At 43.3% G+C, this 13297-nt stretch overlaps 1 protein-coding gene across 1 annotated transcript; it reads right to left on the minus strand.

The window, feature by feature from the left end:
* Window positions 1-9003: 9003 nt before the first annotated feature.
* LOC121473304 (keratin, type I cuticular Ha1) lies at window positions 9004-12645 on the minus strand. The gene is made up of 7 exons (XM_041725486.1): window positions 12295-12645; window positions 12009-12091; window positions 11509-11665; window positions 10570-10731; window positions 10350-10475; window positions 10032-10252; window positions 9004-9411 (listed from the first exon to the last, which is right to left on the minus strand). Exons 1-7 carry the CDS (start codon window positions 12640-12642, stop codon window positions 9279-9281), a joined length of 1230 nt encoding a protein of 409 aa, XP_041581420.1. The 5' UTR covers window positions 12643-12645; the 3' UTR covers window positions 9004-9278.
* Window positions 12646-13297: the final 652 nt, after the last annotated feature.

Raw genomic sequence — 13297 nt, forward strand, 5'->3', positions numbered from 1 at the left:
GATGGAGAGCAGGTAAGCTAATATAGCTAGATGTGGTGAGGTTTGAGTCTCTCCATCCTCCGTAGTCCTTTTATACCCTTATTGGTGGGTGGGGGTTGGCATACAGCATAGTTTCCCTTCCCCATGCTTCAGTTAATTTTTTCCTCCAAAATATGCTAGTTAGTTGCTTCCAAAGAGTCCCCTCAACCCATAAAATTATTCCATTCAGCTTGTGTCACACCAGATTCCTCCTGAGTGCTAGTGGTTGGTAAAATCAGAGTATCATCAGATGGCTTCAAAGAAGACAGGAGCATCACAACCCCAAATGGCTCTTCCCATTACTCAGAGGGGAGGAGAGCGAGGGACATGGGGTGGAGTTGTTTGGGACTCTGCACCCATGAGGTTCTGCCACGAGATTCCCTGGAAAGAGTCTGGAGTGAACAGTCTCCCAGGTGGCCCTAGAGGTGTGACTCTGCCCACCTGAGAGGGCACACCAAGTCACAACCCATGAGAATGCACCTTCACTCTGTTGTCCCTAAGAAGTGGGCATCATGAGTGTGCACCTCTCTATCACCTCTGGGATCAGATAGATACCTTTGGACACTTCCAAACTCTTGGGAGTCTTCCTATTGCCCAAAAAAGAATCTTAATGAAGTAGCCCTCCTCATTTCATCTCTATTTCTTGTCACTTTATCTGTCCTTTGTTCTACACAGAAACAAAATCATGAGCTTCAGACAGAAGTTCCAAAAAATTATTTGTGCAACACAATATACATCATTTATGAAGGATATGTCTAGATTTCAAAGGAAGTATGAAGGTAACAGAAAATCACACATTTGAAGCTAGCCTACCTGAGTTCACATTCTTACTGATGACATGAGCTCAGAGAAGTGAGTTCCCTTTTGACCCATTTTCTTCATCTTTTAAATTAAAAATATGCTGCCCACCTCATCATTTTATTATAAAATTTAAGTAATATAGTGTATGAATACAGTTGGGGGTGGGATGATGATTATTTCCATAACCTTCCTCCTTCCTATTCTTGGCCCAGATGGCTCAGATGTAGAATTTTCTGAAAATTCAGTTCTGTTGAGAAGACACCTGAGCACATTGCCCATACCTACCCAATGGTGATAAAAACCTCATTTACCTACTATGCAAATGCTAGGAGCACATAATTATATTCATGAATTAATCAACAAAAATGCAAAGATTCAGATGCAATGAAACGCCAGGACACCTGCACCCGATGTTTATAGCAGCAATGTCCACAATAGCCAAACTGTGGAAGGAGCCTCGGTGTCCATCGAAAGATGAATGGATAAAGAAGATGTGGTTTATGTATACAATGGGATATTACTCAGCCATTAGAAACGACAAATACCCACCATTTGCTTCAACGTGGATGGAACTGGAGGGTATTATGCTGAGTGAAGTAAGTCAATCAGAGAAGGACAAACATTAAATGGTCTCATTCATTTGGAGAATATAAATAATAGTGAAAGGGAATATAAGGGAAGGGAGAAGAAATGTGTGGGAAGTATCAGAAAGGGAGACAGAACATAAAGACTCCTAACTCTGGGAAAGGAACTAGGGGTGGTGGAAGGGGAGGAGGGTGGGGGGTGGGGGGGAATGGGTGACGGGCACTGAGGGGGACATTTGACGGGATGAGCACTGGGTGTTTTTCTGTATGTTGGTAAATTGAACACCAATAAAAATTAATTTATTAAAAAAAAAAGAACATAAAGACTCCTAACTCTGGGAAACGAACTAGGGGTGGTGGAAGGGGAGGAGAGTGGGGGTGGGGGTGGGGGTGACTGGGTAGTGGGCACTGAGGGGGGCACTTGACGGGATGAGCACTGGGTGTTATTCTGTATGTTGGCAAATTGAACACCAATAAAAAATAAATTTATTATTAAAAAAATCAACAAAAATGCAAATTTTAACATTAAGTTGGTAGCCAGAATAAGAAGTTGACAGAAGGCCTATTGTCCCTCCGTTCTCTGATAAGTTACTGATCTTATGGATTTGGTTATCTTATTTGGGTTGGTTCTTGAGGATGACAGGTTCTCTACACTGGGTTGTATTGCCATCAAAGCCTTCTTTTGTACAGGCATTGAAATGGGCTCTACTCACTTTCTGGGCATCTCCCAGCCTTGTGTTTCTGTGCTAACATCCATAATGATAATGGTGGTTTGGGTGATGCTTATGATTTTACTTACCACTTCATGAATAACTTATTCTGTGCCAAATAAGGCACTAAGTGCTATGGACATTTCTCATTTGACTCTCCCAACAAGCCTGTAAAATTGGCCTATTAAAATTATTCCCATTTTACAGATAAATTAGCAGACTGAGAAAGGCTCAGAGTTTTCCCATGACACAGCCAATAAGTGGCAGAGCTGGGATTTGAACAATTCATTGTCTAACCCTTAAGCCTGGATACCTAAACATAGTGCAAACATTCCACAGAGAAGTTGTTCTGATTTTGTGAGGGGAAGAAAAATCTTAGATTCCTTTCTTCCCATTGCCCCTCTCTTTATAGTTTTTGCTTCTGATTCTCACTGGGGCCCTGTCCCAGCCCCTCCCAACCCTATCAATGCCCCAAAGTCTTTCTGTCCAAAGGCCTCTCTCATTTAGCTACTCTCTATGGTACCGTCTTGAACCAAATTACACTATTTATTTTCTCCATAGGCAAATGGCTGCCCTCTTGCATAGCTGGTGGTTGATATGTCCAGATTGGAAATTGGATTGCCTTTTTAAAAAATATTTTATTTATCTATTTATTAAAGAGAGATAGAGAGCACAAGTAGGGGGAGGAGCAGAGAGAGAGGGAGAAGCAGACTCCCCACTGAGTGGGGAGCCCAATGCGGGACTCTATCCCAGGACCCTGGGATCATGACCTAAGCCAAAGCCAGACACTTAACTGACTGAGCCACCCAGGCACCCTACATTGCCTTTTCTTAGTATCTAAAAACAATCAAAATGTACAATGGCACAGCCTAAAGTGATTTAGAATCTGAGAGAAAGCCTACTTGCCTCACCCTGACCTTTTAGTCCTGTAAAATTCACCCCAGAGGTAAGATCTATTTCCTAAGAAACAAAGAACTCTAAAGCTAAAAAATGACCTGAATTTATGGAGAAGAAAACTGAAGCCCAGATGGTAAGACAGAAAATAAATGAGCAGCAATATGTCACTTTCTCATCAGGTAGTCCACTAGAACCCTTCACATATAGTATTCCATCCTCACCCCAAACTCTGAATGTTTCAATGCCATTATTGTCACCATGTATCAGAAATAAAGAATCTGAGAATAAAGTGAACTTGTCCAAAATGACACAAATAAGTAGACTCAAGTCTTCTGGACCCATACCACCTCATTGTGAAGTAGAGAGATGAGACACTGGCACAGACCAAGGTGTGACAAAACACAAGAACTGGAAGAAAATAGTAGGTAGCTCATGAATTCCAATGCCAACTCTGAGCCTGGACAGGAAGACACACCTAGGCTTCCTGCATATTGCTTTGCTCCTCAGCAAAGTGGAGGTTAAAAAGTGACAAATCCCACAAGCTTGTGGTGAGGTGTGCCTCCTGGAAGTAATGAGATGGGCTTTTACAGAAAAAAAATGCTGCACATTCCTGGACAGTCCTGCTCTTCCTGTTGATATCGACAGCAGCCTCAGGCCTCAAAGAACTCAAACAATGACTTTAACCCCAAATTTAAAATTGCAAAAACGTGTCTTAGCTCTACCCATAGCATATACTAACTTTTAAGGAAACAGGGAAAGAATCAGCAAAAATATTCAGGACTTAAGCTTGAGGATAGGTTAAGTATCTGAGAATGATATTGCCAGTGGGCTAAGAGTTCAGACCAAGACAGCCAAGAGCCAATTAAATAGGTCACAAAAGAGCACTGGATGTACCAACTGAGAAGGGCCTAGGGCCCCATCAGAAGATGGGCCTGGAGTCAGAGTATCCAATAATGCTGAGTAGAGCATATACTCCAGGTGTTGAGCTAGGTGGAGGATTTAAAGAAAGAAGCAGTGGTGTGAGAGGCAACAAGACAGTATACAAATTCTACTGTTGGACATGAAACAGTAACAAAAATGATTATGCTTTTCTACTTTTAAGAAGCTTATCTATATGTTAAGTCATCAACAATCAAAATAATAGTCCTGATAAAAATATCTGGTTTGCAAAGTGTTTCCATAAACACAGTCTTCCATGATCCTCTTGGTAAGTGTATAAAACAGGTAGAGAAGAGAGTTACCTCCACTTTGGGGAAATTGAGGCTCAGAGAAGCTACATGTCTTGTCCAAGGACACAGAGTTGATGAGAGGATAAGTGAGAACTAGAACCCTAGCTTTGGCAAGTGGGTCACAACCTGGCTCATTAGAACCACCTGTAGAGATTCTAAAACTCCTAATGGCCAGGCTGCATCCCAGACCAGTTAAATCAGACTCTCAAAGGGCAAACTCAAGCTTCAGCCTTTTTTAAGTTCCCCGGGTGATTCCAAAGTACCACCAATGTGGAGAACAACTGCCTTCATGTATGATGATGATGACAGAGTATCTGGAAACAATTTAAGAGCCACATGGAAGTATTTAAGGGGATGTAGAATATATTTATTTACAAAATTATGGTTCAGCTACAAGGATTGAGATTTCTATTTTGAGAAAAAATCATAACAGAATTTACAGATCCAAAAAGCTTTGCCCCCGGCCAGAATCTTCCCTTGTTCTAGTGATGGCCTCTCTGTTCAAAGCATGTTTGGGAGTTTTGTGTTTTGGCAATGTCTGTATCTTTTTAATATCCAGTTTGTTGATAGCAAACCTTTGTCTTTTAAGGATGGATTTGATTTTTTGGAAGCCATTCAACAAGAAATTTTGTGAATAAGATGCACAATCAAGTTAGATAATTTAAATAAAACACCTCCATATGATTGTAACTCATAACTGATTTGAAAGCCAAAATTAAAGAGACTTGCCAAAATTAAGCTGGAATCTGTGTGTAAGTAACAACTCTGAAGAATGTAATTGACTTGGATATATTCATTCTGCCCTGATTTTTAAATCATTCTCCATACCTTATAGTGGTGTCATATGCACCTATAAATAGAACCTGGTTCAAGTCTCATAATTACTAATAACCAACTGTAATTTCAAGCAAGTTTTCAAGGTTCTGTTTCCTCATTTGTTAAAATGGGTTTAATTTGAGGCATTTTATTAACGTAAGTTCCTAGTATTTTGCCTAACTCATAGCTTATATTCAACAGATGTGAATTGTATTCATTTCCTATTACTATCACCACAAATCTAGTGGCGTAAACCAACATAAATTTATTATCTATAGGTCAGAAGCCTAACATGGGTCTCAAATCAAAGTTTTATTCTCATTGGGCTTAAAATTAAGGAAAAAGTTTACAATAAAATGAAAAAGAATAAAATACCTAGGAATAAATGCAACTAAGGAGGAAAAAGACTTATACACTGAAAACTGCAAAACATTACCAAAAGAAATTAAAGAAATACAAATAAATGGGAAGATCGCTCATGTTTGTGGGAGATTTAGTATGTTTAAGATGGTAACATTGCCCAAAGAAATTCCTATCAAAGAGATTCAATGCGATCCCTATCAAAATTCCAGGGATGTCTTTGGCAGAAATAGAAAAGCCCATCCTAAAATTTATATGAGATTTCAAGGCACCCCAAATAGCCAAAACAATCTTTAAAAAAGAACAAAGTTAGAAAACTCACACTTCCTGATTTCAAAACTTACTACAAAGCTGTAGTATTCAAACAGTGTGTCAGACATAGAGACCAATGGAATAGAATAGAGAGTCCAGAAATCAACCTTCACATATATGATCAAATTATTTCAAAAAGGATGCCATTCAGTGAGGGAAATGGAGTCTTTTCAATGAATTGTGCCAGGAAAACTGGATATTCGCATGCAAAGAATGAACTTAGACCCTTACCTCACACCATATACAAAACATGAACCCAAAATGGATCATAGACCTAAATGTAAGAGCTAAAACTGCAAAACTTTTAGAAGACACCATAGAGGAAAACTTCTTGACATTGGATGTGGCAATGATTTCCTAGCCACAGCACCAAATGCACAGATAACAAAAGAAAAATAGGTAAAACAGAGGCCCAGAAAATGTAAAAAGTTTTGTGAGCCAAAGGACACTATCAAGACAGTGAAGAGGTGACCCACGGAATGGTAGAAAATACTTGCAAATTATATTTCTAATAAGGAATCAATATCCAGAATGTATAAAGAACTCCTATAATTCAACAATAAAACTAAACGACCCAACTGAATACAGAGCCAAAAGACTTGAATAGACATTTCCCCAAAGAAGATATACAAATTGTCAACAGGCACATGAAAAGATGCTTCAACATCACTAATCATCAGGTAAATACACATCAAAACCATAATGAGGAACCACTTCATGCCGCCTAGGGTGGCTTTTAGGAAAAACAAAAGCGAAAAACCCAAAATTTAAAAAGTCTTGGGGGGATGTGGAGAAATTGGAACCCTTGTACACGGCTGGTAGGTATGTTAAATGGCACGGCCTCAAACAATTAAACATAGATCTAGTAACCATAAGATCTAGTAACTCCACTTCTAGATACATACACAAAAGAATTGAAAGCAGGGACTTGAATAGATAGATAGATGATAGATAGATAGATAGATAGATAGATAGATAGATAGATAGATAGACATAGATATAGATATTGATACCAGTTCACTAGTTCCAAGAGCCAAAATACCTATCCATATGAATGGACAAACAAAATGTGATATATACAATGGAATAGTATTTGCTCTTTAAAAGGAACAAAATTCTGATACACAGATACTACAACATACATAAGGCTTGAAAACATTATACCAAGTGAAATAAGCCAGACATACACACACACACACACACACACACACACACACATACACACACACACAAATACTGTATGACTCCATGTACATGAGGTACCTAGGGTGGTCAAATTTATATAGACAAAGTGGAATAGAGTTACCAGGGGCTAAAGGCAGGGGAGTTAGGGGATTTAATGGAGGGTTTCAGCTCAGATGGTGAGAAAGTTCTGGAGATGGATGGTGCTGATGGATGGACAATAATGTGAATGTACTTGATGCCCCTGAATTAAACATTTTAAAAAAGATAAAATGGTAAATTTTATGTTATATATACCGATATATTTTTCCACAATAAAAAGAATAAAATCAAGGTGTTGCCAGGGCTATGCTCCTTTCTGGAGACTCCAACAGAGAATCCATTTCCTTTTCTTCTCCAGCAGCTAGAAGCTACCTCCTTTCTTGGTTTGTGGCCCCCTTCCTCCATCTTCAGATCCTGCAATGAGGGATCCAGTCCTCACATCACATCACTCTGACCTGTGTCCCCAGTCAGATCTCCCTCTCACTGTCTTCTGCCTCCCCTTCCACTTTGAAGGACGCTGGTGATTACATTGGGGCCACTGGATAATCCAGTTTAATCTCCCCATTCTAAAGTCAACTGTTAGCAGCTTTAATTCCATCCGTGCCTCTAATTTCCCTTTGTGGGTAGCCTAACATGGGTTCCAGAAAACAATATGGGCATCTTTGCAGAGAAGGGGAGACAGGTATTCCACTTACCACAGCAGCCACAGCATTACTTTTGCATTATTGTAATCTATGCAAGCAGGATGTGGAATAAAGGAACAAGGAAAAATTAGGGAGGGCCTCTGACCTGAGATTAACCTTACATTTGGAGGAAATCACAGACACTGTAGTGGACCATATAAGACAAGGGATTCCAGGTCAGAGTCTGCTCACAAACCAAGCAGTAAAATGTGCAAATTTGAATCCACCCTGGAAATTGAGCTTTAAAAATAAGGGTCTGGGGGTTAATTATGGTAGAAACAATAAATAGTTGCTTTATCAAATATACATGTAATTTTAAACCATCTGGTTATTTCATTGCACAAGATTATGTTTCACCAAAGCAGGGTCTGATATCTGCCTCAGAACGCCTGGTATGATGGAGAGGTTCATGGGAAAAGGTAGAAACCTGAGTGGTATCTGATATTTTCATGTCAAAATGGTCCTCTGGGGTCAATGTTTAACATTTCCTTGGCTCTTTTCTGAAGTTAAAGATTCAAGTTCAAGCCTTTCTTGAATCCTGATGTCATTTTCAGTATTTGGTGATCTGTTTGCAGCACAAGCCTGAGTGTTCAGTGTCAGGGACATGCCTTCTAATACCACTATTTAGCAACTAGCTTTATCCCCTTAAGTAAGTTATAAATAACTTTCAGCCAAGACTATGTCTTTCTTGATGTGTCTCTCCCTTCCTCACTATCCAGGGTGTACACAGAGTAGGGATTCAACAGGTACTGGTTGGAATGGACTGAGAGAGGTGGAAGTATCAGATGAAGAGTTGGGGGGTGAAAGGTGTCTTATGCCACCAAGTTGAGAGGAGAAGGGAGCAGATGAAGCCCAGGGTGATAACGATTCACCAACACAGGAGGAAGGAGGAAGTCCTAGGCATGGCAGGCAGGCCAGAGCATTCCTTCGCTGAGTGTTTCTGAGGCTGCCTGGAACACCCGGGCCACCAGGACCCCGATAATACAGCACTGGACCTGAAACTCCTGCTAAGAAAATATGAATTTTCCAGAGCCTCTTTCTAGCCCCTAGGACATGCCTCCTCACTTCAGATTTAGATGCAATCAGCTCTAGATGTCCAGGTCAAAGAGGGAGAGTGGGAAATATGCAGGAATGGTCAAGGGGAGATGGAGGCTGCAGCATTGCAGCTGCCCAGCCCTCCATCCTGCCAGCCTGCCTCACCCATGCATCCAGGGCACCAGGCCAGCCATCTGCCCGCCAGGCATAGAACGGCTCTTGTACCCAAGAGTCAGGCCATTATGTAGCCTGATTTTCAAGTGGCTTTTTTATAGAGTGCTCAGGTGATGGGTGCGGCAGAATGAATGAATACCAATGAGAAAGGCATCTGCTTTGCCAGGGAAATCAAGTTTATTAGCAGGTTATAAGGGAACGCCCTGGCACTTCCGAGAGTTCTCTGGGCAAGTGAAGAAGGAATAGATCCCACTGAAGGAAAGGGTGGGCAAGGAACCATCTGTAGTACGTTGGGTGAGTTTCATGGCTGCCTTACCAGGGCAGCTTCAGCTACACAATGTGTTTTCTGCCCCTTTTTGTCGAATGAACTAGTGCCGGGTCAAAGTTCTGGAACCTTGGGCCCTGCCTCCTTGCTCCTCTGGCAGCCCGTGGGCCTTATCGGACGAAGGAGTTGCAAGGCCCACAGCGTGGGCGGGGGGCACAAGGCGTGCAGGGGGCACAGGAAGTAGAGACACAGGACCCGGAAGATCCACATGCATTCGTTGTGGCGCAAGGGTTGCAGGGCAGCCTGGAGAAAAAGAATGATGCAGAAAAGGTGAATTGAGGGAGGCTTGTAATGTATATAAGAGAGACCCCAAGAGTGGAATTCCTGTGGGATTTGACCTCACCTGTAACAAAGAAAGCCACAGGCTCACATACTGTAAAGCTCCCTGTCAAACTGCTAATGATCTTCCTTCTACACAGCACCCTAAGTTCTAGACAGAAACTCTAGAACTCTGGTATTGACTCCTAACACTGTCCATTCCTAGCTAGTGATCTTGGGAAAGTCACTTACCTTCTCCAAGCCCCAGTTTCTTCACCTACAGAATGGAGAGAATACTGATCCAACCTGCTTGGCAGTAACTATAAGGTCAGGTAAGGTAATGTACGGAGATGCACCCTCTACGCAATACAGTCTTACAAAATGTAAAAAATATCATTGATCTTATATCTATAGGATCACAGTAGGATGCAAAGGACTGGTTGTACAATTTCAATTTGTGTATCAAACTGAATGTTTAGTGATGCCCATATTGTGTTTTCTGAGTTCTATTTGATCATGTCTGGTGTGGAGGCATAATTTCCTTTGAAAGTATGGAGTCCAACTGAGATGCACACTTCATCAGATACCTCCCGCTGGCTACTCACTTGCAGTCCTCGCTCTCCAGCAGACCCCGGTATGTGTTGATCTCACACTCCAGCCGGGCCCGCACATCCAGCAGCACCTGGTACTCCTGGTTCTGCCGCTCCAGATCACTCCTGATCTCAGCCAGCTGGGACTCCACATTGGTGATCATGCACTGCAACTGGCCCAGCTGGGAGCTGTAGCGCGCCTCAGTCTCTGTCAGCGTGTTCTCCAGGGAGTCCCTCTGTGTGAGGAAAATAAAGAATGTCACTCCCCAGGGGGCTTCTCCATGGGCTTCACGAGGTCAGGAGAGCCTGGACAGTACCCAGAACAACACCCACCAGGTTGTGTTGGGCCTGGAGCTCGATCTCCAGGGCATTGACCGTGCGTCTCAGCTCGATGATCTCCGCCTGGCAGGACTGCAGCTGCTCCGAGCTGGACACCACCTGCTTGTTTAGCTCCTCAGTCTGAAAGAGCACAGGGGAGAAGAAAGGATCAGACCTTGCCTCAAGGACCCCGAGGGGCCCAGGGTCCTGAGTGGCCACGTGCTGAGATGCCCACCTGGGTGGTGAACCATTCCTCCACGTCCCTGCGGTTGGTCTCCACCAGGGCCTCATACTGACTCCTGGTCTCGTTGAGCACACGGTTCAGGTCCACAGCGGGGGCTGCGTCCACTTCCACATTGAGGCGGTCTCCAATCTGGCAGCGCAGGGTGTTGACTTCCTGTGGATGCAGAAAAGGCAAGAGTAATTCTCCTTAATGAAGAATGGACTTTGCTTGCTGAAGCCCTGTTAGTCTATTTCCTTGAAAAAGAAACTTTGAGAGGAGCAGTCTATGACAGCTCAAAGCAAAATGCTCTGTGCTCTGTGTGGCACAGCTCCCTCCTCACACAACCATGCCATGGCACTTGGATTCAAGAAGAATTCCCAAGGGTTTGCTTGATGCCACCAAAAGATGGACCAATGCCCAACTTTCCCACTTTGCAGATTGGCTGCAGAAGAGCTCATAATACAAAGAATTGACTGTGCGATTTCAGATTGTAAAGCAAACAATTTTTGCTATCAAAGAAGATCATGGCATGGCTCCTCAAGGATAGAGAAGGAGGAGCCTCAGATCATTTTTCACTAAAACTTTGAAAGAGTAGAAACTCAGATTAACCAGGCTTGATTCAGTGGCCTTTGGGGAGAGAGATGACTTTGCATAGCGTGAATACAACAATGCTGAGGCTCATTTTAGAGCTCAGTAACCAATCACAAGCTGACAGAGGGACTCTAGGAAACTCACACAATATACCAGTTTTGAGTGAAAGATAAATTTTAACTGGAAACATGGATAAGTTTCATCTCTGTTTTTTCATTCATCATGAAGTTTTGGTGTTTTCAAAGGAAGTTGTAAAGTCAACCCCAACCTCATATTCCAGTTTCTGACATCCCAAATCATTCAAGTCACCCTCTGCCTGAGGCTGAGCCAGGTTTTATCATTCATCATTTCTGGTCTCACCTCCTCATGGTTCCTCTTGAGGCAGAGAAGCTCCTCCTTCAGGGACTCCACCTGGGCTTCCAGGTCAGACTTGCACAGGGTCAGTTCATCCAGGATCCGGCGTAGACCATTGATGTCTGACTCCACAAGCTGCCGCAAGCCCAGCTCTGTCTCATACCTGCACAAGGACAAGGTCAAAGCAGTGACCAGCAGACCTTCAAGACTCACAGGATTGATCTTTGATAGCCCCATGTGCTTAGTCTTTCCACTTTCTGCAATGAGTAGACCCAGGAGACAGAGGGTTCTGGAGGCTCAATCCAGACCAAATATTGCTCCAAAAATAAACAGATTTGCGTCCTCATCTATTTTTGGGATTCCTTGTTTGGTTCCCCTCAATCTCTACAGAATGCTTCATAACCAATGGATGGAACTGTTGTTCAGGAAAGCTATGGACACCCCTCCCCTTTAACTGGAAACTAAACAAAAGGAGTGGACACCAGTGTGGATTCTGAACTACTCACTTGGTTCTGAAATCATCAGCGGCCAGCTTGGCATTGTCAACCTGAACCACCAGCTTTGCATTCTCAGACTTGGTGCACAGGATCTGGCGAATGAGAGGGTGCTTAGTGAGAACTGAAAACAAATATGAAATCACCAACTTCTTTAAAATGGCTTAAAAACCCATTTTGAAGGTCAAGGGGGAAGCAAGAATCGCGATGGCATAGAAGTAAGAAACACACTTCTCTACTACAGATTGAGAATCATAGCAAACTCCTCTTGCTCAGGGAAAACAGCACAGCCCCTTACCTTCTGCTGGAGCTCCTCAATGGTCCGGAAGTAGGACTGGTAGCTGGGGCACACGAAGGGCTCCTGCTGCTGGCACCGCTCCCGGATGCGGCTCTCCAGCTCTGCGTTCTCCCGCTCCAGCTGACGCACCTTCTCCAAGTAGCTGGCCAGGCGGTCGTTCAGGAACTGCATGGTCTCCTTCTCGCTGCCATTGAAGGAGCCCTCACAGAACCAGCCACAGTTGCCCACATTGGCGGGGATATTGCAGGCCCCAGGCAGGGTGCAGGTGTGGCAGCTGGGGGGCACGCAGGGCCGGGAGGAGCAGGTGGAGCGGCAGCTCAGGTTGGGCAGGCAGCAGTTGTAAGGCATGGTGCTGGAGGGAGCAAGGCACCTGGCTAAACACAGAGCCCAAGTTCTCCAAGGAACTTGTGGAATTCCTTTCTCTGGGGAGCATTTATATTTCCTCCACAGAGGGTGTGGACAAGGTATGTAATGTCTTTTTTCTTTCTCTGTCTTCTCTGGTTTTCAAATGCCCGTGCCTCAGTCTGTTATTTGCCTTCCTCAGAAGAGTCCCTTGTCCCATAAAATTCTTTACTTGGGCTTCTTGCTAAGTCAGGACTCCTCTTCAGGCAGTATACCCATAAAATCAGAGTTTTGTGGTAGATCTTAAAAGAGGCCACACAGTCTAGCCCAGGTATCTACCCTTGTTAATTGAGAGTTGGTCCATCCAATGACATTCTTCTGTGTTATGTGATCCTGTAAACCCATACTCAGACTCGTTTCCTGGCCCACCTGGCGTTTCTAGGGAGGGACGGGGATTGAGTCAAAGAAGAAGTTTCAGTGAACTCCCTTTCCATCTGCTTTAAGGGAAGAATCCTTCAATGGTACAGCTTCCCAAGCATTGGAAGCCTTGAGGTGAATAAGGACTGAGTCGGACCATGGCTGCGAAGGATGGGCAGCTATTTATGCCCATCTTTTCATGTGCCTGTTGACAGTTTGTATATCATGTACGGGGATTGTAGAG

Source organism: Vulpes lagopus, chromosome 12, assembly GCF_018345385.1.
Source record: "Vulpes lagopus strain Blue_001 chromosome 12, ASM1834538v1, whole genome shotgun sequence".
In the NCBI taxonomy this organism is placed as follows: Eukaryota; Metazoa; Chordata; class Mammalia; order Carnivora; family Canidae; genus Vulpes; species Vulpes lagopus.